This window comes from Diceros bicornis, chromosome 14 (genome assembly GCF_020826845.1).
Source record: "Diceros bicornis minor isolate mBicDic1 chromosome 14, mDicBic1.mat.cur, whole genome shotgun sequence".
Lineage (NCBI taxonomy): Eukaryota > Metazoa > Chordata > Mammalia > Perissodactyla > Rhinocerotidae > Diceros > Diceros bicornis.
The window spans coordinates 60,061,855-60,088,164 of record NC_080753.1 but is presented as its reverse complement, the minus strand read 5'-3'; the positions used below and the strand labels follow the sequence as shown (position 1 = coordinate 60,088,164).

Below are 26,310 nucleotides of genomic sequence, written 5' to 3'. Positions count from 1 at the left end.
CCTCTCCTGGCTGTGGAGTGCACTGAGCATCACACACCCCCTGGTGCACCCGCGTGCTCTCCATCTGGACCCTCCCTACGGGCTCATTTCCGCTTTGGGCACGTGGGGCCTGGTTGAGCCATGAAGAGGATGCCCTGGGTCATTGAGACCCAAGTGGACAAATTAATTCACCACAGACGGTGTAGCACCAGGACCTCAGTGTTGAAGAGACGGTGCAGGCACAAGAGAGAGAAACCAGGAGATCATTCTCAGGGCTTCCCTTAGAGAGAGCGGAGAGGGGCAGGGCAAGGAGGACAGGAGCTGTGTATAAGCCCGGAGGGAGTTGGGGCGAGTTTGTGTGGCTGGAGCCTGTGGAGGGAAGTGCGTCTGGGCGCTTCGGGGAGGCCAATTCTCCTGAGACCCTCGCTAGGAAATTCCTTAGACCACTGTTACCAGCCCCGCTGCCCTGGCCTCCCAGTGGTCAGCCGATGCCCCCCAGATCCTCCCTGCCCTCATCTCAGCCTCTGTCAGCCTTCTGGCCCCCGCCCCCTCCCTTACTCACCAAGCCTGCTGCTCCAGCAGCCCCACTTCTTACCAGCGGCCATTACTAATCTAATTAGCAGACACTTATTGAGCACTCTCTCTGGGCCTAGCACTATGGTAAGTGCTTTACCTGGATTACCTCATTTAACTGTCTCAGCTACCCCATCAGGAAACTAACTACTAAGACTACCGTCATTCTACTGATGACAAAAGAAGCTCAGAGAGGTGAAGCCATTTTCTCAAGGTCACACAGCAAGTAACTGCCCAAACCAGAGCTTGGCATGGGCACGTGGCTGTGGTGACCATGTACTGGTGGATGTGTCCAGCAACAGCCCCCACTGGCCTCCTCAATCAGGGAAGGTCTTAGAAATACTTTTGGTTTTCAGGAACATCTATATCTTCTAGGGTCCATTCGTATTTGCACTAGAGAGGCACAAGTTTCTGCTTTTGTTTTAAAAATACCCCGTGACAGAAATAGCACAGTCATCTTAGGACACTGGGCACCCCTCTTTTTCTGACTGCTTCGTTGTGCTTAGGTTGATGGCAACATATTGCCTCCAAGAAATTCCAGCTGTGTAACTAATAATGAAGGCAATAATAACAGCTAACATTCATTAGGCACCTGTTATGCTCAGCCCTGTGCTGAGTGAAGGAGGAAATTTTATCGTCTCCACTTTAGAGGAAAAGAGGCACAGAGAGGTTGTGCCTTGCCCAAGGTCACATATCTGGTCAGTAGCAGAGCCAAGCCTTGGACCCAGACGTGACTGAGCCCTCTAGTCCTTGTGCTCCACGGTCCGGTGAGTCCCGAGTTGGATTAACATCAGCAATTCAGTTAGTCAGAAGGTCAGTCATCGTATATTGAAAACCTATTATGCTCCAAGCAAGGCGATGGAAGAGGAGCCTAGGGCAGTGGTCTGACTGTGGAGGATGGGTGAGGTCCCAGAGCAGGAACCTAGTGCCAGGGTGATGGGATATTTGGGGAAGGCAGTGAAGGAGTAAAGGGTGACCAGGACAAGGAAAGGAATTCTGAGCAGGAAGCTGAAAGTGGAAAGGGTCACCAAGAGCGAGATCTATCAGCTTCATAATGTTCCATCAGTTTTGTTTAGGGCTTCATGGAGTTATTTGTTGGGGTGCCCTGTGGGGACTTATGGCGGGAGGCATTTGGATCAAGGAATAAGGAGGAATAATTTTGAACTGCAGTTGGCTACAAAGGCATTGAGTGTGTGTGTGTGTCTGTGTTCACGTGCCCGTGTGTGTAGCAGGTACGCAGTGCAGAATCCCAAATAATTCTCATTTTGCCGTTTTTGACTGTCACAACAGGCTTTGGGGGCAGCTGTTTTGGTTTGTTTTTGTCATTCCATATACATGCAGGGCTGCTATGCTGTAATTCCAAGGGCTTAAATGGTGCTGTAAGTTGCTGTTCAGTTTACCGAGGTGAGGTTCTGTCTTGCCTGTACTCTCTCGCTCACGATTGCTCAGCTCATTCCCTTCAGATGAACTGCACTATTTTTTATTCATAGTAGCACTTTGCTACTAGTTCAGTGATTTCCTTCTTTCAACATTCTCAAATGAGTGTTTACAGGTAGCAGCGAGTTAATAGCACCCCGATGACTGTGATCCATTCCTGTAACACGACGGAGTCAAGGCACTTCTAACTTTTAATTTCTCTGAAGACGAGCACATAACTTCCTCCACCCCCATTTTGATGCTTTTACAACTGACAATGTTGTAGCTTTATTACTTATAAAGAACAACTGTAGGGGACACATTTTTGGCTTGGAAATTCCACCTAGTTCGACGCCTGGCAATTTCCCCCCATACAGACCTTTGTAAATCTCCTTTAAATTTAGACTTTCAGGATTTTTCCCTCTTTTTTAGAGTACTGTTTTGGACTAAGTGGGTCCCATGGACAAGGAAATTTCTTTGGGGTCTTAAACTCCCTGTAGCCAGCTTTGACGCAGCTGTTCGGGGCAGTGAAAGAACCATGTGGTTGGTGTTTGGTAACGATTTCAACTTCAGTCCCGTTTCTATCTCTGAATGAAAGATGAGGTCACAAATCAAGGAGAGCCACATCTTTATATTCAAGGAGCGATTCTGTGTTGCAAAGGCGAAAAACAGTTGTGGTTAGGGTCAGGTGCACTTGGGTTTTATTCTCGGCTTACCAGGTGTATGATCTTGAGCAAATTACTTTAACCTCTCTGGGCCTCAGTTTCCTCATTTGTAAATGGAGATATTAAGCACCCACCTGATAAAACTGTTAGAAGAATTAGATCAGATCATGCACACACACAGACTGGTACACAGTAAGTGCTTAATAAATGTCAGCTATACTACTCGTAGAGTATTGATGTAGAGAATGTATGGCTCCCATACCTCTGCCATTCACTGTAATATTTGTGTACTAAGGTAAAGAGGAACTAGTATGGGCGTTAGCTGCTAAAACTATGGCCTTTTTCAGTGGTTGCTGTCTTAATGGGATGATCAATCTTTATTACTAGGAACCCAAACTGCCTGTGCAGTAACATTTCTCATTCATTAGCTAACAACAGTCTCTGACAATCAGATGTTCCTGCCTGTGGTATTGAACAGTCTTCAAAATAGAAGAGAAAGAAACATTAGACCGAGTCTGCCTTGTGGTAAATGTGTAATGTTACTTTAATTTTATATCAGCAAATGTCCTTGTAAATCAAACTCACCACACTGAATCCTTGGTGAGTTTGGAGTTCACGTTCCCATCTTCTTCCAGGAAGATGTCCGTTTGCAAATTGGCATTGTTATCATGGGCTGAGAAATAATTGGTAACGATTCTTGCTGGTATCCCAAGGCATCGCAAAACTGTAGGAAAGGAGGACGGACCACAACTAAACACGTCACCAAAATGTAATATGTATATAGTGAACAATCCCTTCTCATAAGAGACTTTCTTCTTTACCAACGTGAAAGACCCCTTTGCACATGTTGTCCTCACGTGGTCCATCCTGAACAATGGGGATATTGCCAGGCCTCGGGGCTGCGGAGAGACACCTTGCTGTGTGATCATTCAGAACCCCAGTTGGGGCCACATGAAGCCAACTGGAAGAGGATCCCAACAACAGGGTTCCAACTGTTTAGTTGCTAATCATACGATTATCAAAGAGGTATTATTTTAGTCCTGCTAATGGGACTATGTTCCTGAAAAGAAAGTGTAAAAAGCCCAGCTAATAGGAAGTTAGGAATTTACAAAGTAGGTCCTCAGTGGGGTTTGCTCTCCTGGCTGGAATTTGCTCTTGTGACACTTGGTGGAGGGTGACAACACAGATTCATTTTAATTGTTAGAAAATTAATTACCTGGATGCATCTCTTACCATATGTACCTATTGATTAAACTTAATCCAAATGCCCTCCCTGGCTCCCAGGACACCAGACATCAGGGCTCATTGAAAATAATTCAGTTGACAATTTTAAGATTAATGACTTGGCTTGCCTTTTTTTTTTCTCAGAATAGTTTAGCATTTTTAACCAAAGGCTATCCACCTCCTTCAATAGAACAACCTTGGAAGTCCAGACTTGAGCCTGGCAGAGATGCAACTGTTCTTATGAAATGACTTAATTGTAACACCCTCAACAGCAATGATGGCAACCACCACCTGCCTCTCACTTTCATCTTCCTTTATTGATTTACAGCCCCTATTCATGCCACAGTTTTACCAATAAAACAACTGGCACTCTACTTCTATTTCTCCCTTAACACTAACTCACATATCATAGCCTGAGAGTGGTTCCAGAGTGTGTCAAACTCTTAAGATAGGTGACGGTTGACACCGGCACACCAGTACCTCCTTCCCTCCAACTTCCCTCTTCCCTATTCTCATCGTGACTTCCACACATTGTACTTCTGCCTTTTCCTACCTTACCATCAAAGCCTGTTTTCAGGAATAGATCTGATGACCCTTTTATACAAAAGGCATAAAAGGATGGAAGGTGTTCACTATTTTATGTGGTTTTAAGCCCAAAGGGATTACACTCGGATAGTAAAATTGTAGGCAGTAGGGGGGTCTGGGGAGGCAGAGGGTCCTTTCTCTTTTCCTGGAGTCATTTCATAAGAGCGGCTGCCTCCATCAGGCACCCTCTATGTAGTCTTGGTTTGGGAACCAAGAGGGAGAGGGACTACCTCCAACCATTAGCCCATTGTGAAGGTCAGGCTTCTATCTAGAACTTCAGAGACCAGCACTTCTAGGAGTCTGACACATTGGCCTTTATTGCTCCCAGGAAATATAGATTCCTTTAGCCCTTCGGTATACTCAAATGGCTAAGAAAATAATCTTATTTAGTGAGGCCATGGAGAAATAAAACACAAATACGAAACTCACTATTTCTTCCCACTTGGATCACTGACTAATTCTTAGGCTGTTGCAACTTTGCGCTGACACTGATAGGCTTCATAATTATTTATGAAAAAGGAGCTCATCCCAGCTTCCAGCCTCCTGCCCCTCCTTGATTTTTCTGATTAAAAAAAATGCTAACTAGGTAAAACATTGTTTGTTAACAAGCAAGTGGAAAGGACACTCTGATTTGAGCTTCAAGTCTTCTCCAAGGCTATAGAAATGGCATGTGAATGAAAATCATTATCAATGATGAAGACATACTGAAATAAATGTATTTTTTAAAATATTCACTGAATTAACATTGTCTGGGCCTAGACAGGCAAATGCCATTTAGAAAAATGATGCATGATGCTGAAGAGAATATTTTGTTCCCATATGTTTTCCTCTACGGATTGAATGTTGGGTGGATTAAAAACCAGAAGGGAAACTGGAGAGTAAAGATTGTTCATTAAGTTCTGATCTCTAATTGCTCATGGGCATTGAGACTCACATGTCAAAATGGAGATGAGACCACCTGCCACAGTCCCTTCCATAGCTAGGGTAAAAATTGAGTGGATGTATTTACCAAACTTCTCAGTGTTAAACAGTAAGCAAATAAGCATATTTCTAAAACTTCTCAATAACAAATAAGCAGTATATATCTTTTCTTATTATTTATTAAAGTTTGCTTTTAACCTTTTTAAAATATAGGGGTTACTGAAAAGAGAATGGCATATCCTTTCCCGCATATTCTTACTTGGCCCCTGGGACCCTCCATTTCTTTGGGTATTGAATGATGGACTGTCTAGGAAATAGTCCATCCTTCTTTCTATAAAGATTCTGCACTCAAAGAGAAACCATGAGCATATATGGCCCAGTACAATTTAATTATGTATTGACCATAATTATGTATAACCCAGAATAGCCACCCATAAATTCTATAGAGCCAACAGGGGTTCTAAGTCTCTTTGCTAGGTTATAGACAAAATGTCCTGAAGTGAAATTTCCTTTACATTAAAAAAACATTACTCAGTTGGATACTTACATGTGTTAAAAACACCAGCAAAAACCCAGCACTGACCATACCGGACTGGATTTTCAGAACTGTGGTATTCTAATAGAATGTCAACGCTTCCGGTCCAGGCTGATGGGGGGACGCCATAGGCATAGACGTTGTCCCAGGATCCAATGAGGACACCTTCATCATCTCTGGCGTTAACCTAAATGAGACCATGAGTGGTGAGAAAGAAGAAAGATCATTTAGAAGAGTCCTTTCCAGATTCTAACATTAGGCAAGCTAAGGCTTCCAGTGCCTTCCACATGTCCTGCACAATGAAAACAGTTCCACTACTGTTCAATTCTCTGTTATGTTGTCAGGGAAAGTGATGCAATGACTAAGCGTGCCAGGGGAAACCAAATAACCAAGACTGTCTCTTGAACAGTGTATTATTGCACTAAGGTGGTGTTGAATAGCAGAGAGGAAGAGTTGTAATGTCTTCTCTACATGCTTAGGAGAAGACACACATAGGGCACTTGGTCTGATTAGAATAGTGCTGGAAAATGACGTGAAGAAGAGAGGAAGACCTACAAAAGAAGACAGCTCAAGTAGGGATCTTGTCTTGGTGGAAGGAGAATTCAAAATTGACAAATAACAAAAGATGGATAGTTAGAGTTGGGGCCCAAAATCTCATGGTCTAATAACTTTTGACTTTGATGATGAGTAGCAGACTCTAATGAACTGAAAAAGTAAACAGATGTTGTCATAGGATCCATTAAGAATTGATAAGGAATTAGATTCCCGTGAGTACCTTACAGAGTTTGTTGAAAAAAAAAGTTGCATTAAAGAAATATTTTCTTGGGGCTGGCCTGGTGGCATAGCAGTTAAATTTGTGCATTCTGCTTCAGCAGCCAGGATTCACCGGTTCAGATCCTGGGCGCGGACCTGATCACCGTTCATCAAGCCATGCTGAGGCGGCGTCCCATATAGAAGAGCTACAACTCTACAACTGTGATACACAACTATGTGCTGGGGCTTTGGGGAAAAGAAAGGAAAAGAGGAAGATTGGCAACATATGTTAGCACAGGGCTAATCTTCCTCAAAAAAAAAATTATTTCTGATTGTTTAAGGTAATTAAAGTTTTATAGTTTTGTTAAAAGATATTTCTGTTTACATAAAGGGTCTGTGGTATTATAGTTTAAATATGGGGGAGACTTAAGCAAAGAATGACAATCTTAAATATTTGGGAAAACCTTGCTACACATTTGGACCCCAGTTGTCTGGGTCTAAGGAGGAACTAAGACCTTTTGTGTTTAGACAATAAAACAAAGGCTGGGAAGTAACAGTTTCAAGGCATCCTGTCAGCTTTTTGGGGGACACTGCTGAATCTTATCTGTCTTGGTGTAATTTTCACATGTTTAATTATAGTCAGAAGAATGTCTAGGTGGGGAGCAGTGGGAGTTTTTCCAAAAACTGGTGCTGTTTCAACAATGTTTATATGTTGACATGACAATGGTTCACAGCCTTGCTCCTCAAAGTGTGGTCTGTGGACTAGAGGCAATGGCATCCCCTAAGACCTTATTAGAAATGCAGAATCTCAGGCTCCTCCTCAGACCTACTGAATCAGAGTTTGCATTTTAACAAAATCCCCAGGTGATTTATGTGCATTTTAGTTTGAGAAGCATAGGTTTAGAGTGTGCTGAGAAGACATCAGTAAGCAATGCGAAACATGATTGAAGCAGTTGTGTTTGGATTATAAAAACCCTAGAAGAGATATTAAAATTGGTGACTTTTTATGTGTTCACTGCCTTGCCAAATAACAGCTCAGTCTCAGCACTTGCCTAGATCCCTCTCTTAGGCTTGCTGAATTTAGTTGTATAGGAGTCTATCTTCCCCATTGGGTCATGAGTTCATTGAGAACAGAAATAAGAATCTATGACTTTTTGACTTTTAGCAAGTATTAGCAAAGAGCGGGTGCTTGACAGTTGTTGAATAATCACAAACATATAGGCATTGTATATTTGAATAAAAGTAAGACCTTCTCCCTGGGGAGAGAGTAACAAGAAACCAATCAAGTGGAAGCAAAGATTACTGGTATTAAAACAGAAAGATGTATGGGTAGAGTGGAGGCCCAAAGGAGGGAGAAATCAGTTTTATCAGGTTAGAGGGTGGGGGTGGTGGTAATGGTGGTAGGCTGAGTAGAGGAAATGACATGAAAACTAGGTCTTGAGGGGCTGAGGGCCAGAAAAGGCCATCTGCATAGTGGAAACAGTTTGAATAAATGCTTGGTGTCATGAAACAATATGGCAGTTTCAGGGATCTGCTAGGAGCTCTGCACGGCTATCATGTAAGTAGGCAATATTGGATGAAATAGAAAATACTAGAAGAAAACACTTAAGATGTGCAGGTACCTTCTACTGTGAATGACTAACCCTCCACTAAAATATTCGATTTACTCCAACACTGAGTGGCATTTTCCAAAGAAGGTCCTTCTGGGGAGTGTTCACTAGAAGATCACCAATCAATTTGATTTACACATACTATTTTTCCCCTTTGACTCTGTCCAGTCAGCTTAAAGTGAAGGTGACTACCAAGTTAAGTTGTTTAATGTAGAAAAAAAGTAATTCTTTGGAGATTTCTGAAGGACCTTGTTCAGCTAATTGCAAACTCATGACTTTGATGTAAACTTTGACTTTATCCTGTAACTCCATGAAATGACTGGGGTGCAGCAAAGATTAGCCAACCATTTTGGCTCTATTCATAGTCAATACTTTTCCTTGCAGTTGAATTGATTATTTAAAAATCTGCATCCTATTATAATGAAGCCTGCAGAGTAGAGTGCCTTGGTGGGCTATAGTGGAGTTTGGTCTTTGTGGATAGGTAGATTCAGCTTTAACTCACATTACCATTTCCTTATCCTTATTATTGAGAAATAGAATAGGGCCTATGACTCTCAGAGGTAAAAGTTCCTAAACCATGGTTCTGGTGACTGATTTTCAAACAGACAGCCATTAATTAGAAGGGCTATTTATAGCATATAGCTGAACCCAATCAGCTAAAGGGAAGAGTAAGGAAAAAAATGTTCTCTCCCCTACAGACCTTTTAATTGTTAATGCTGAGCTGTTCCCCTGTTGCTAGATAGATCACAACCCTCATTTATTAGCATTTGGCCAGATTAGCTACTGTTTTCTAATTAGAACATTGATTTCTGGGGAGTCCAGACAGTGAAAGAGATAAGTCTTTAGTGACAGACGTAAGAGTTTAGGTAATAACTCCCTCCCTAGACAAGATATGTTTGGAGGACACTTCAAGGGCATGCTGGTCCTTTTTAATGCCACAATTGACTGTTTTAACCCCTTACTGTGAACTCAGAGTTTGACCAGTGACAGAATGAAATGTCTTGGTCTTGCATCACTGGTGGTCAAGGAGACAATATGAGCCCAAGACTTTGGACAGGGAGCATTATTCAACTTCATTAAGGCTGCACTAAATTGTCCTCCTATACTACCTACAATATTGGAAAAATGAAAACCAGTCCCACAAAAGTCACTATCAGCAACTTCAGTGGCATAGCATAATTCAGTAAACTTCAAAACTTGGTTCCTATAATACCTACAATATTGGAAAAATGAAAACCAGTCCCACAAAAGTCACTATCAGCAACCTCAGTGGCATAGCATAATTCAGTAAACTTCAAAACTTGGTTCCTATAATACCTACAATATTGGAAAAATGAAAACCAATCCCACAAAAGTCACTATCGGCAACCTCAGTGGCATAGCATAATTCAGTAAACTTCAAAACCTGGTTCCAAGAAAAGATGAGAACTATGGAGTAGAGTAGGGGGGCAACACGGCTCAGCTCCTAACTCTAACCATCAGTTCTTCAGAAGCACTACTGTCAAGTCAACAAAATCCTGAGATTTCTCATTTGTATTTCAAAATCTGGAAAGAAACAAACAATGTTTTCTTGTTCTTGTTCTGACCAGAATAGTAGAAACAACTGATGTGGCAAAATAGGTGAAAAAGGGTCTACAACTCAAAAAGGTAGAGACTCTGGGACTGCAATGGAGAAATGATACAAAGCCTGAGAATTATCCCCTCATAAGAATGAGATATACTTCCAACCAGGTGGAGGGGATCCTGGAATGAGAAATTTAACAGAATCTTAAAAGAAAGAGCAAAGCCCAGGTGTTTTAACAGAAATTGCCATCTCTTCAGCTAAACTCCCTTCCCCACTTCAATCTTTCTTAGGGTACTAAAGAGTAGATAGAATGAAACACATTGGCCTCAAACTGTAGTTTGGAGGAGAAATCAAACTAGTCTTAGATTGAGAAGAGTCAAGATTTCATCTACAGTATATTAGGGCAAATAGAACACTTGGAGAAGAGGTATGCAAGTATAAGCATGAACTAAAAGGAAAGAAGAAGTGAGGAAAGAGAGAGAGAATATGAAAAATAATACAAAGAATAAAACAAAATTAAGGGACATAAAGAATTTTCCCTAAATCTCTTAGGAGATCACAGACCTAAAGGAACAAATTGAGGAACAAATCACATCATGGAACTAAAAATAAATTCTAACCTGTAAGAAACAGAATTGATACTGCTAAAAATAAAATTGATGACGTAGAAGAAAAGCTTGAGATAAAGAAAATACTAATGAAAAAGATAAAGAAACGAAGTTATTTAGAGAGAAGCTAATGGTTATGGAAGACAAAGATGATACAACATAAGGATAATTAGTATTCCTAAAATACAGAACCCAACAAATGAAACAGAAGATATATTCATGGCATAATATAAGAAAATTTTACTTAATTGAGGAAAATTGAATCTATACATTGAGAGAACAATCTGTGCTTCAGGGTAATTTGATGCAGAATGCTCAATGCCTAGGAATTTTAATTAATTAAGCTATTTGAACTTAAGGATAAATGTTCAGTCATATAGACAGAAAACGCAAATTAGCAACAAGGGAGGAGATTAGGCTGCCTTCAGACTTCTCTACAGCACCTTTCAATGGCAAAACATAGTCAATCAATATTTACATAGTCCTGAAAGAAAGAAAGGTTGACCCAAGAACATTATGCACAGCTAAGATGTTCTGCAATTATAAAGGCAACCAGCACACATTTTCAAACATGAAGGATCTCAGGGAACATAGTACCCATCATAAGCAAAGTACTTGAAAAGTGATATCAAGATAATTAAGGGCTGGATCAAACAAAGAACCCAGGAACAGATACACTGTGGTAACACAGATTTAGTGGTGAGAAAAATCCATATAAGATTGAAAGTCTTTGGGAATTATAGTAACAGAATGAATATGAATTTTAAAACTTGGTAACAGAAAAACGATAGTAGTCCTAAGAAAAAATTAGACTTGAGGGAGGAAAGAGAGGAAAAATGGAAGTGCTAATGTTTTAACATGTTGATCTCTCTTAGTTAATTGACACCATCTAAAATTAAAACTTCATTTAAAAATATATAATTTCTTCATTTTTTAAATGGTTTTCATAAATTTTTAATCCCCTTAGAGGGATCTGTTAGGAAATAACACTTATTGTAGTGAAGAAACATTTATTTGAAGTTTAATAATTTCTTCTGTGGTGATTCAGTTTTATCTTCTGTGTAAGTAAAATTTAATACAATTAAATAAAACTTAAAATTAAACAGAATTTGAGTGCAATTAAATGTAATACTTTTAAATTAGATAGCATGACACCATTTGGCATAAATACAAACAAACAGACCAGTGGAACACAACAGAGAACACATATAGTTAACTAATTTTTGACAAAGTTGCAAAGGCAAGTCCATGGATAAAGGATAATTTTTTCAACAAATGGTGCTGGAATAATTGGATATTCACATGCAAAAATGAACTTTGATTCATACCCTACACCATACACAAAAATTCTCTCAAAATGGTTCCTAGACCTAAATTTAAAACCTAAAGCTATAAAACTTCTAGAAGAAAACACAGGAAAAAGTTTTTGCACCCTTCAGTTAGGCAAAGATTCCTTAGATATAATACCAAAAGAAAGATCCATAGAGAATATATTTCCAAATTGGAGTTCATCAAATTAAGAACTTTTGCTCTTTGAAAGACATCATTGAGAGAACGAAAAGGTAAATCTAGAGTGGGAGAAAATATTTGTAAATCACATATGTGATAAAGGACTTGAATATGTAAGGCATGCTTGAAACTCAATAATAAGAAAATGAACAAAATTTAAAAACAGGGGCAAAATATTTGAACAGATCCTACAAGAAAGAAGATACACAGGTGGCAAATAAGCACAACAAAAGATGCTCAGCATCATTAGCCATATGGGAATGCAAGTTAAAGCCACAATGAGATAACACTATACAACTATTAGAAAGTCTTAAATTAAAAAGACTGATCATATCAGGTGTTGTGGAAGATGTGAACACCTGGGACTCTTATTCACTGCTGGTGGGAATGTAAAATGGTACAACCACTTTGGCATGTTTATTAAAAATTAAACATACACCTACTATATGACACAGCCATCCCATTTCTAGGTATTTATCTAAGAGAAATAAAAGCTATGTCTATACAAAGACTTTTATATGAATATTCCTAGCTTTATTTGTAAGAGGCAAAAACTGGAAACAGTCCAAATGTCCATCAATAGGTAAACGGATAAACAAATTGCAGTTCATCTATACAATGGAACACTACTCAGCAATGAAAAGGACTGAACTACTGATGCAGTAGCATGGATGAGTCTCAAAATGAGATAAAAAAGCATGAAAGAAATCATACAAAAAAGAGTACATACTGCGTGATTCCATTTATATAAAATTATAGAAAATGTAAATCAATGTGTAATGACAGAAAGCAGAGCAGTGATTGCCTGGGGATAGTAGACAAAGCAGGGAGGCATCAAAGGGAGAAATTACAAAGGAAACTTCTAGACAGTGATGGATATATTCATTATTTTCATTTTGGTGATGGTTTAATGGGTGCATCAAAATTATCAAATTATGCACTTTAAATATGTACATTTTGTATGTCAACTATATCTCAATAAAGGTATAAAAAGTGTAATCCTTTTCAATTAAACTAGCATCTATAGTATAATACTATTTATGATTTTAACATTATATCTATCTATTTAAATATCTATATATCTAGTTGGAATGCTATATATCAAATATTAGTAGTGGTTATTTCTTGGTGGTGAAATTTGGGGTGATTTTTTGAGGGAAGCTTTTTTAACTTTCATCTTTAAATTTTTCTGGATTGCCCAAATTCTTTTTAGAGACCATTATCATTTTTTTTTTTTACCAAAAAATATAAAAGATTTTTCATAAAAAAAGCTGGAAGCAGATCTGCCAAGATGCTGTGTTCAATTCTTGCTGTGAGAATATATATAATTATTATTTTCTTCCTTATGCTTTTTAAAATATTTAAAGTTTCCCCAAATATTTACTACAGGGGAGAGATTAGTTAAAATTTTTTTTGTGCCCAGTGGGGTTGGCTGCATCTCTGAACTCAAGCCTTGAGTGGGGTGGGATTAAACCGGGTGTGTTCAAATACGAAAATGGGCAGAGGCAAATCTCTTTGAGGGCTGAAAGGGAGGCCGACCGTTCAGGAGGTGAACCACCAGGAACTGGGGAACCATGGGAAATCCGGTCAGGAAGTGCAGTGGTTTCAGGGTGGGAGGCCCTTTAAGTGGGATGGCTGCAGGAGGACTGGATTGGGCTTGGTTCTGAAGTGAAGCGGCCAGCAGAGCGGCTACTCTGCCATTAGGGCCTGGCATTGGAGTCACACTGGGTAGACCTCCACCCCAGGGTCAGAACAAGCCCTGGGTTCCCACACAGTTCAAAGCACAGGGAGAGCCTTGCAGCGTGACCAATACTAGACTTCCCTCCAATTCTGGTCACGGGGCATTGAGCAGATTTTAACTGATACTGAAAAATAAATAAATGTGACATTTCTTGATTCTCCAATTTCCTGTAGCACAAACCTTTACACTTTGTATAATTACTATTTTTTCTGCTTCTTTTTAAATATGTAAAGGTACTTTTCTTATCCTATGTGCACATTTTATAAGGCTATGACGAAATGACTTTTCTCTGTTATAAACCTATTATATTCTGTTAAATTTCATTGTTAAAAGTTATGTTCTCATAAAGGCTAGAGTTTCTATAACTCTTGTAGAACAGTTTTATACCCAATCCTGTCTATAATAGTTTCTCAAAGACCTTTGGATATAAATTTTGGGTAACATGAACTAGCTTCAAAAATGGAGAGTTAAATTTGGGAAGGAGAAGAATTATTCCTTGAATAAGATTCTTCCCAGTTTTTGTGAACCACAAGCCTCCAGCTGCATTCTGGTGATGATCAATCCTAATTGTAAGTGGAAGTCGTGTAGTGGGTGTCAAATTGTGCTCATGACAGTCTAGGGTTCTGCAAAAGAACCTCAGTAGTCACTGTGTTTGGGGGTAGGGAAGGAGATGACTGAGTGGTGGGGGCTTCATCACCATCCCTCTTCAATAACAACAGCTTTGCTTTTGTCTTTTATGTATTTGGGTTCAGTTGATATTTGCTTGAATAAAATAGTTCCTGGGGCCGGCCCTGCGGCATAGTAAAGTTTGCACGCTCTGCTTCAGCGGCCTGGGGTTTGTGGGTTTGGATCCTGGGCATGGACCTACACACTGCTCATCAAGCTATGCTGTGGCAGCATCCCACATACAAAATAGAGGAAGATTGGCACAGATGCTAGCTCAGGGCCAGTCTTCCTCACCAAAGGAAAAAGAAAATAGTTCCAAAAAGTAAAACTTGAAAACCCATTGGTCTGGGAATATAGAGATCTGTTTCTTTTATCTGGCTCTGCTGTTTGTTAAGTTATATGATGAGGGTAGAAAAGAGAGATGAGCTGAAGAAGTACCCTTAGGCAAGTTATTGCATGGGTGGACCTTCCAGCAAATACACACTAGAGAAAGAAATAGGATAGTAAGAATTCTATTTCCTCCCTTGCCTGGCTCTTCCTCTTTGATTGCTTTTGGGCCTTCATAACACTTATAATAGCTAGGGGCTTGATCCAAAGAAAAAGAAAGTCACCGATCATCTCCTTGATTTTTCATAGTGGTGGGCTTAACAACAAGGTGTTTTCTGCCTCAGTGCTATTGGAAATGTTATTCTCTCTTCCTGGAATGCCCTTCCATACTCAAACTCTTTCTTTACCTGGTGCATGCCTATAGATTCTTTAAAACTCAGCTGGTTTTGTTCTGGAAATCTTCATCTCTCACTTTAATTTGGATGTCCTTTCTCTGTGTCTTATTTATCACGTTGCATTGTTTCATTGGTTGATTGTCTTTTTTCTCATTTCCAGACTATACATTCCCAGAAGGGAGGAAGGCACCATGCTGTTTTGACTTTTTATTCACAGTGTTAGCATAGAGTGGGCACTCAATAAGTTCTGCTGAATGAATGGATATGGTATCAGTGGAAGGTGGGTATAGGTAACCTTATGATATTTCTTTCCTAGATCAAGACAAATGGGTTAATCAGAATGCCAACAGACATTTCATTGATATTGACAAGTTGTTTCTAAAATTTATATAGAAATACAAAGGATCTAGAATAACCAAAACAATATTGAAACAGAAGAACAAAGTTGGAGGACTACCTGATTTGAAGATTTACTGTAACATTACATTAATTGAGACAGTATGGTATATAAGGATAGACAAATAGACCAATGGAACAGAGTAGAGAGTTTAGAAATAGATCCACACTTATAGACATTTGATTTTCAACAAAGTCACCAAAGCAGTTCAATGGGGGAAATGACAGTCTTTTCAACAGATGAAAGGCTTTGCAACAAATCTTGACCCCTACCTCAGACCACACAGAATGATAACTCAAGATGGATCAAACACCTAAATGTAAAAGCTAAAATTATGAAACTTCAAAAAAATGTAGGAGAATATCTTCATGACCTTATGGAAATAACATATTTCCTAGGAAGGATTCTTAAAAAATTTAAAAATAGAATTTCATAAAATTTAAAACCCATTGTTCCTTAAAATATACCATTAAGAAAGTGTAATCGCAAGCCATATTCTGGGGAAAGATATCTTCTATACATATCTGACAAAGAACATGTATTCAGAATACACGGAGAGCAACTACAACTCAATAATAAAAAGACAAATAATCCAATAAGAAAATGGGCAAATACTTGAAAGATACCACACACAAAAAGTATATGAATGGCCAATAAATGTATAAAAAGGTCCTCAATATCATTGGTCATCAGAGAAACGAAAATTAAAACCCCAGTGAGATATCACTATACACCCACTAGAATGGTTAAAATTAAGAGGGCTGAAAACACCAAGAACAGGTGAAGCTGTGGTAAAACTGGAACACTCATGTATTGCTGTCAGGAATGTAAAATGGTGCAATTACTTTGGAAAACTGGTAAGTCTTATAAAGTTAAACATATACATACGCTATGATTCAGATATGCCCCCTTTAGCTACTTACCCCGGATATGAAAACATATGTACACAAAAAAGACCTGTACAAGAATATTCATAGTAGCTTTGTTCATAACAGCCTCGAATTGGAAACATCTCAAATGTCCATCAACAGGTGAATGGATAGACAAATTGTGATATAGAATATAATGAAAACTGCTCAGCAGTAAAGAGGAACAAATTAAAGAGGTGAGAAAACTGATTGAGTAAAAGAAGCCAGCCCCAAATAGTACAGACTGTACGAATACAGTTTGTGAAATTTAAGAACAGAGAAATCTATTGCAAGAAATCAGGGGTCCGGCCTGGTGGCCTAGCAGCTAAGTTCGTGCTCTCTGCTTTGGCGGCCTGGGGTTCGCCAGTTCGGATCCTGGGCGTAGACCTACCCACTGCTCATTAAGCCATGCTGAGGCAGTGTCCCACATAGAGCAACTAGAAGGATGTACAACTATGACATACAACTATCTACCGGGGCTTTGGGGAGAAAAAAGGAAAAAAGGAGGAAGATTGGCAACAGATGTTAGCTCAGGGCCAATCTTTCTCAAAATAAATAAATAAATAAATAAATAAGTTTAAAAAAGGTAAGAAATACTCTTTAAAAAAAAATCAGAGTAGTAGTTGCTGATGGGGGTGTGGATTGACTAGAAGGGAACACAAAGGAAATTTCTGGGCTGCTGGTAATGTCTATATTTTAGTTGGGGTGGTGATTACCCCAATCAAAACTCATTGAATTTGCATTTAATATCCATTCATTTCATTGTATGTAAATTTTATTTCAATTAAAAAAAACATGAACTAACCCTAATCTATATTATGAAGCATATAACCACAGTTACGCAAATGTCCTTTTGTGTATATACTTGACACAGGCTCTGACGGGGGTGGATAATTAGATTCATTTTTCATGCAGATCATTACTACTAGAGATTATTAACCTTGTCTCCCTTAGTAACTGAGGATTCTGATTCGGCCAAAACATATTTTACTAATTGACAATCATGAAAGAAATAACCAAACGTGGGCTGAGAGAGAGAGAGAGAGAGTGAGATTTTAAGCTCTTCAAATGTCTGCTTTTTTCATTGCTTTACCAGTGCTGCATGCTGCATTCAAAAATATTTGAATGAAAGGAATGGATGGATAGATAAAGGGGAAAAAAAAAAGCAGAGCAAGAAGAGGAAAGGAGAAGGATGTCAAGGGAGAAGAGAGGGGAAGGAAAGAGGGCGAGAAGGGAACCCAAAGTGCTTGAAGCTGAGAGGGCATATCTGAAAGGGCTGTGCTGGCTTTGCTGCATTTCTATCCCTGTATCCTGGGGATGTCTGCCCCCAGGAGACCAGAGCAGCCCTGACTGCACAGTTTGGAGGGAGTGCTGAAGAGCATCCTCATGTTTCAGAAATAGCCTATGTGATTACAAAATAGATGCAGCATTGAAACCTCATTCCAGGAAGCAATTCAGGGAAAGCAGACATTTAGATTGACTATGATTATCACATTCAAGAGATGGCTCATAATAAATGTCTGTTTTTCTCCAAAAATATGAGAACAGGCATAAGAAATGTAACCTTAATAATTGAGAAACGAAGCTGTTTGACCACAAATGGAAACTTCATTACACTGCTGGCTTTTACCATAAGAGAAAAAAATGATGTGTGAACAATTCATTCACCCCCCACCCCCACCTGAAAGAGGAGGATGAATCAGACAGGGCTTGTAGAAGGCATTATATTTATACCCAGGAGCTCATGTGATATGGAGAGAGGACAGGCAGAGGGCAAATCCAGGGAAATACAGCGTCGTGTATGGAACAGTGAGGTCAGGCAACCTGAGATCCATTTCCAGGTCTACCAGCGACCTTGGATAAGTCATTTGACTTCCTGATACCTCAGTCTCTTCAGTTGCACATTGGTTATTTATGGAATGGATACAATTTGTCAAAATTGGCTATGAAAACAATTTCTGTTAAGTAAATTCTATTTTCCCACTGGCTTCCAATATATTTGTCAATTGTCAAAATTCTTCAACAAACAGAAATGAAAATCCCTGGTGAATAAGGTGACCTTATGGTATTTAGTTTGAAACATACTAGAGATTGTCCTGACTCTGTACCTCCCATTCATCATTGGATTCCCTTTGTCATTCCTGAACCGTAGAAATGCCTCCTGTGCTTATGGATATATTGGCTCCAACTTTAAGAGTTTTTAAAAAATCTTTCTAGAATTGGTATTTTAGTATTTTACCCTGTTGGACTATAATAACGTTTTTCATTAATCCTAGCCAGTAGATTCCCGGAAGTTGCCACCACTGGGACTCCTACTGACTGAGATGTGTCACCAATGGAAAGGTTATAAAGAGCATCAGAGACCTCTAGTTTTTTCTGCTATCCCAAAGTGAGGAATGTCATTTCTGACATTCCTGGGCATGAATCATGGAGAGAAAAAAACAATTTAAAATAAGAAAGCCGATAGGGTTGGAGACCCAGAAACTCTGGATGAGCACTTAAATCCATCACGGAGCCTACCTCTGGTAATGGTCACCAGCCTGGGAATTTTAACTCCTAGGCATCTGCAAAGTTAATAGTGCAAGTGTGTGAATCATTGCCACTCTTTCAAAATGCCAAATGTAAGTTGTATCTTTATCTTTACAAAGGTGGCGCTGAATCATATTCAGTGTGCTCTCACTCATTATCTGGTGGTGGCGATCACCATTAGAAGTTCTGATTGGCAGTTACATAAGTCTTTGACATAAGAATGAGGAAACAAATTATTACATAATCATCCCTTTTTGATGGATGAAATTTTTCCAAAAATAATATCCATACAGGGAAATGTGAAAAGCTCCTCAGTGGTGACATGGGGACAATGGCCATTGAGCACTTGGTTCCTCATGTTTCTCCAGGACAGTTCACTCCAAAAAAGGGGTTTTAGCTGCTTGTAAACCAAAGGAGCAGGTGGAGAATGCTTCTTAAAATTTTATTTTATTTTTTTAGATAAAACTGTTAGGGAGCTGTGCTATGGTTGGTCTGTATAATCTGGGAATAGGCGTCATGTATTTATTTCTGTCTTTCAAGTTCATTTGGGATGACTGAGGGGTGGAATTTTTAACCCAAGTGAATTTTTAAATGTAATCTGAATAGTCGTAGTAGTTTGTCGCATGAAGAGATGTGCTGAATGTGAAGATTCCCACAAGATGCCCGAGTAAACACCTGGAGGAAAGTAAAAACCGTGGCTTTGTAGTGAGCCCCCCGTGGAGCTGGTTGGCAAAATATCGGAGTGATGTTATTACTGACTTTTATACGTATGGAGAGAAAAAAACCTTTCTAAATACTGGGACAAGGAGAGGAGAAGGAAGGTGGATAAGGTGAAAAACAGCTTGATTTTCAGTGTGTCAGAGATCACATATGCTTGGGGATCAGAAGCCCCCAAGTCCATTTTGTCTCAAAGGTCTACAGTCATTCATCTTGTGTTGGGCTCTAGGAAACTGCAGGCTTACCTCCAGTTGTGGTCAGTTTGATTTACTAGCTGAAGTTCAAACATTTTTTTCATAACACTAAAGAGTACGTCGAACATCGACTGGTTAAAAAAAGTTCAATCTTGAGTTAGTTCCCAAAAGGCACAGTCAGAACAGGGTATTAATGGGGATTAATGATGGCATCAGAGGTTCGATATTAGCAAAGATCAGGGTTAAAAATAAATGTGTGCACACCTCAAGGGAAGCAGGAAAGTCCAGGCTGGCAACAGTATAAAGACTGGAATTTAAAAATATGTAACTATATTGACATTTTTGTCCTCTCCTTCCTTCCAAAATTTCCTGATAATGTTACCTTGATTTTTTTTTTTAATTACAATTGAATCAAATAAGCCCCTAGAGGAGTAAATTATCCCTGACTACATTTTCCTGCAGTGCTTTTGGGGACTGGCTATTTGGGTATAGTTTCCACCATGGAAAAAGGGTTTATATGAATAGCAGCATGGTTTATTATTGCTATGGGCCCTTGTCAGCCATTCTTCTTCTACCCCTTGATCCAATAGTCCAACACATTTTAGGCCAGTGTTTAATCCTGGGAAAACTCTGGGCAAAGCTTGAGGGATCTGCTTTCCCATACAACCCTACGCTTACTTCATCAGAGAATTTGCCATACTGTGTTGAAATTTTCTACTTACTGGTCTGCCTTCTCTATTAGACTTTAAGCTCTGTGACAGCAGAAACTGTTTTGTTTACAATTGTACCCCAGTACCTAGACTAGTAGATTTTCAATAAATACTTGTTAAATGAATGAATTAATACTGAGTATTTTACTACCATCAGCATCATTACAGCATCACCACCACCATCACCACCCCCACCCCCACCACCATCATCACCATTATCATCATCGCTACCACTATCACCACCACTACTGCCATCAGTACCTCCATCACCATCACCATCATCACCACCATCACCGCCACCACGTCCACAACCACCAATACCACCATCAAACTACGTTTGGTACCTAATCCTCTTTTGGGAACTCTTTCCCCAGGGACCCAGTGCCTCTGGCTATTTAGAATCCTCTGATTTATACCTTTTTTCACTTATTGCCCAATTTAAAAATTCACCTGTTCTGAATCCCATTCCCTTGGGGCCTTGTTTTCTAAGAGACAGCTGCTTGATTTGCCATAGTGATTGTGTTATTGGTAATAATGTGTTGGTAGTGGCCCTCTAGGGTAATATGATCTGAGAGCAAGGACAATATCTAGTTCCAGCTCAGCCACTTATTTACTGTGTGACCTTGAGCGACATCACTTCCAAGAGCCTCTGCTTCTTTTTCTAGAAGACCCCTGGAGAGTCTTCCAGATCTCATGTACTGGTTCTGTGTGCATTTCAACACAGAGCTTCTATTGATAAAGTCTTAACCCAAAGAAGCGACCCTGCACTGAGATGAGACCGTCAGGAATTTCGCAGTGAACGAGCAGGCAGTATCTGCGGTAACCGTGGCCGTTGGAGCAGCCGTGCGCCTTCCTGGGGAAGTCCTCTGCCCATAGTTGCTGCCAGATCCAATCAGTCACGGGGCAGAAACAGGCTTGGACAGGTGACCACCCAGCAGTAATGCCAGGCTATTGTCACCATCTTCCCCTTTCCCTAGGACCATGCTGTTCTTGTCACAACATGGCATAGCACAACTGTTTTGATAGTCTGACCGGGGCTCTTCACAGTAATTTAGGGCCAGCGATGTAATGCTTTATTAATGCCCTGAGAGCAAAGTAAGTTTTCAGATGGCACAAAGCGTCTTCTAAAATTTTCCTGGCACATTTCCTGGCAATTTTCCTGGTGGCGACTGTCACATTAGATATGAAGTGGAAAGAAAACAGCAATCAAGCAATGTAATTTAAAGGAGGAGGTATAAGTTTGGGGAAGTTTCTTCTTTTTTTCTAGTTTCCTATTTTAAAAAATGTTCTCTATTAAATCAATCCGCAGTGTAGCTTTGGTAAAATGAACCACCCAGTATTTAGAAGAACCTAAATAAAAGTTAGCTTATGTAAATTTCTAATATCACAGGTCCAATCCCCAGACAATGAGATTACAGGATTTTTAGACTTTCTTTCTCCTGGGAAAATCCAATAGCCCAAGGCTGTCCAGATTGTCATAAACTTTTCCAATTTTCACATCAAAGTGAAGTAACAGTGACTCAAGATAAGAACTAAATAAGATACTGAATTTATAAAGAAAAAAATAGAAGAAAGGAGAGAATCATTTTGAAGAACAAAAGGACATTTTTACTGCCACCTAGAATAAAAAATGTGATTTGAGTACAGAGACAAAATTTCATTTTAAAGATGAAGTGAGGCCTGGAGAAGCTGAGTGATTTGCCCTGGGTTACATAGTAAGTTGTCCTCTGTGCTGTCCTCTAGGTCACCAGAGATCTGGCCTGACATGAGCCAAGGTCCTTCCCATAATTGCTGCCTCCACTTTCTCTTCAGTAGAGGGATAAAACCCAGCAGCTTTTGAATGAGTTAAGATGGATCCTCTATGCAGGCAATAAGAGATGGTTACGTCCATTGCATAAGCAGAGAAACTGAGCCACAGAGGGGTTTAGTGCTGTGGTCCTCACTGGGGGTGCTTTTGATCCTTAGGGGATATTTGGCAATATCTGAAGACATTGTCGGTTGTCACAACTGGTGAGGGAAAGGTGCTACTGGCATCTCCCAGATAGAAGCCAGGGATGCTGCTAAAGATCCTCCTGTGCACAGGACAGCCCCCACAACAAAGAACTATCCAAGGGCATAGACACTGGACAATAAAGAATTTCATCTGGGAATTGTGCACTTAAACTCCAGATTTTTATTATTATTATTATTAGAAAGTTGGCACAATCTGAGTTATTATCTGTGCTCAGTTGGCATCATGCATCCACCCACTCCCTGCAAATTGCTTGCCAATCGTCAGTGCTAGACTTTGCCGTGAACACAGTCAGCACATTTGTCTCTGGGGCCCCAGTCATCTGCTCTAGCCTCTTGTCCCTGTCCTACCCCCTCCAGGTACCCATCCAGGGCCAGGCTGCTCTTCTCCACTCCTTCCTGGCAGCACTGATCTCAGGAAATTTCTGCCTGCCATCACTTTCATCTGGGCATGAATTGAAGTCAATGCATTACCCCTCCCAGAGAATTTGCATATCATGGTGTGTCTCTGTTCTACTACTTGTATCTTGTGAAAGGAATTTCCAGCCCAGTGACCAGGCTGGGGAGATGTTTGAGAGGAATTCCTAAGACAGCAGGCAGCAGCCTCTATTCTTCCAATGGACTGGGCTAGACCCTGAGAAAACGCGCACAGGAGCATCTGCCTTGGAATCAGCATTCTGGCTAGACTCGCCCAACTTTCGAGCACTTTCTTTCTGGGCTCCCTAAATATATCTTCTTATATTTTAAGGTAAATTCTTAATTGAGAATTTTGAGTGTTTTTTGTTCGGTTTGTTTTTTTCTTTCAGCCTTTGCTTACCTTCACTCAGCAATTTCATGATAGATTTACAGGATTTGTGAACAGGAGAACCGCCTGAATGACCAGAACACAGCTGATTTTTGTTTTTTGAAACTGCCATCTTTTTTATTCATGTCTGGAGGCTCAATATTTTAGTTTATAAAATCATTATAAAATGAATAGATTTTGGAAACATTCACAGAGCTCTTCTAAGGATTAAAGGAGATGATAGATGTGAAAGGGTTTTGAAAACTATCAAACATGTATTTTGTGTATGTAAACAATGATGGTGGTGGAAATACAGATAATGCCCCAAATGGGCTAGGATGGGGCCTCTGCCCCTAACACCTGAGGCCTCCCCTTCCAAAAATAAAACCAAACCAACCAAACCACTCCCCAAATAGATCTGTCTAGTTCTAAATTTCATAATTGGATTATAGATTTTCGAAATTAGAACTTCATAGGCTTTTTATAATTAATAAAATTTCAAGGCAATTTGCATTAGGATTACGCACTCAATTCAAGACTTAACAGCTTCCACTTGGCCAGATGCCCCTACAGAAAGTATTGGGTGAGCCGCCTCATGTTTGCTTCCCTCTGGCATTGGCTTGTGTTAAGCAGTGATTTCTAGATTAGTAAAAATACACACAATGTGTAAGTTTAGGCTGATGAGCATGCCATCTTAGGATGCTTAAGAAGGAATTAATTATATTCAACCACTGCAAGCTGTTGCTTTCCTTCTTCACCACAAACCTGTCATGGTAACTTCAAAGGAGAAGAAAAAGGGAAATCTTTTCTCTGAAACAGGAAAAATACTGATCGACTGCAGGTCTAATGTATGTTGTTATAAATAGTTATTATAAAGAAATTCCTAAATTCTTTAGAATTCATTGTCTTTTCATTATGCAACATTAACAACAGAAAACAAAATTGCCTTTAGATGTTAGTTTTTACCTTCTGTTTTTAAGTTCCACTATTTCTTAAATTTATGTGTAGCTTAGTAAAATAAAAATAACTCTTCTTCTTAAGAGTTAACCAGAAATTACATTTCTTATCATTCCCAGTCTAATGTTTTTAGATGAACAATATTGATTTTATTTAACTCAAACCAAACTCAAAGACAAAATTCTTCCAAAGAGATAATTTTTTAGAAAACTTACGGAAATTGCTAAGATAAGGATTTTTTTTTGCTCAGTCTTTGATTGAGTGAAATAGCATCTAGCTTAATGTTTCTTCAGGAACATTCTGCTCATGAAGCAGATTTGATAGATTTTTATGCACCAAGAGCTGGGTCTATCTATGTGCTGTGTGTATCAGTACAGGACTGCAGAGGACCTGGGTACCGCATTTAATCCACCTCCCACACCTGACCCCCAGCCTTCCCACTCATAGGAATTCTATCTCGTCTCTCAGGAAGTGTTCCATTGCAGGATCTCTGCATTCTCGAAGATGTTTCAGGATCTCCAACAGAGAGCAGCACAGAAGGTAGAAAATGTTGAGATCTGGAGTCAGCAGACCCGGATTCTAGCTGAGGTTTTGTCACTGACAAACTGTCATCACACTGTTTCCTAACTTGTAAAATGGCATGCATAATGCCCACCTTACTTATCTCATGTGATTACTGTGAAGAATCAATACCTACTTCATAAACTATAAAGCCCTATAGTGAGGCATCGTTGTACTTATAGAAGCTAGGATTAGATAGAGTCACTTCTTTCTTAATTCTCACTATGGGTGTGAAAATGGAGAAATGCTGTATCTTGCACATTTTTTGTGTGCTCCTTGACATTTGATTGACAGATTGATTGATGGATCGATTATAGTCACTGACATTTTGTTGTGGTCACTCCTCAGTCCCTAGGTAAGAGATTCTTAAGAATAAGTGTCTATAGTATCATGTTATCTATTACCATTTGAAGGCAAAGAAACATGCAGTAGTGAGATAAGAATTTTGTTTTATAGCACATTCAGGGAATTTCAGAATCTTACAAATAAAAGTTTGCTAAGTGTAAGTCACCATTTCAACAGCTCTTAATGAACTGGCATCTATACTGAGACAAATGACATGTGTAATTGATTTTAGTAATCAGTAGTTATTGCTCACCATTGCAGACCCAACGCGGCTGACTTTGATGGGATTCCCTCTGCCAGAGAGGTCCATTTTTGCTCTGTCCATCACATACAGGCAAGCGTCAAGGATGCCATCCTCAAACTATTTGGGAAAAAAAATGAGAAACTACTTAACGTCCACTCTGCAAGCAAGATATTCTCTGCTGAAAAATAAAATGAAACCACAACCTAATGTTTAGAAAATGTGTATTGCATATATAGTAATCTCCCATCTTTAGTATGAAATATTAAAGTGGAAAGGAGACATCTCTTTTATTTTTCAGTAAAATGAATAAGAACTTAAAAGCAACCTAGAAATATAAACAGAACTACTAGAGAACAGATGTATTCAAGGATCATGAACTGACTTGAAGTGCTTCAGAAAATTGTAGAAGTTAATTTAAAGAATCTCTCCAACATATCGGCTCCAGTGCCCAAGGAAAAGGGATGAACGATTTACCAAAGTCAGGCCAGAGTCTTGAGACCTCAAAAGTAACATGAGTCCTTATGTGTTTCGAAAATAGCTCTCAGGTATATTATAGAAGTCACTTCATATAGAGCTTGCACGAGAAATAGTAAGAGACCTCGTGTAGTGAATGTCTGTCTAAGGTTTTCCCTCTTCTGAGACAAGGTGGACTCCAGGGTCAGAGAGAGGGCAGGAGAAAGCAGACTATATTATCAAAAACCAGCCTGGTAGTCAGTTCAATTTCTTGAGAAAGAACTGCTAGCCACCCGCAACACCGGCATTTTCTAAAAAAGGGATAACGACAAAAGAGTAATAAAATAGCAAAATGGAAAGATTTCACCTATACTGGACCTCACTGTGCAGGAGATTTTCCCAAATACAGAAACCTTGCATAGTATCCAGC

General features: G+C 39.5%; 1 protein-coding gene across 1 annotated transcript in view; it reads right to left on the bottom strand.

Annotated features, from left to right (window-relative positions):
* F13A1 (coagulation factor XIII A chain) overlaps positions 1-26,310 on the bottom strand; it is a 159,460-nt gene that overhangs the window by 60,099 nt on the left and 73,051 nt on the right. The window contains exons 6-8 of the mRNA XM_058554041.1: positions 25,437-25,544; positions 5,911-6,085; positions 3,219-3,357 (exon numbers count right to left, since the gene is read on the bottom strand). Coding sequence (XP_058410024.1) covers positions 3,219-3,357; positions 5,911-6,085; positions 25,437-25,544 — 422 coding nt within the window. The remainder of the gene's footprint in view (positions 1-3,218; positions 3,358-5,910; positions 6,086-25,436; positions 25,545-26,310) is intronic.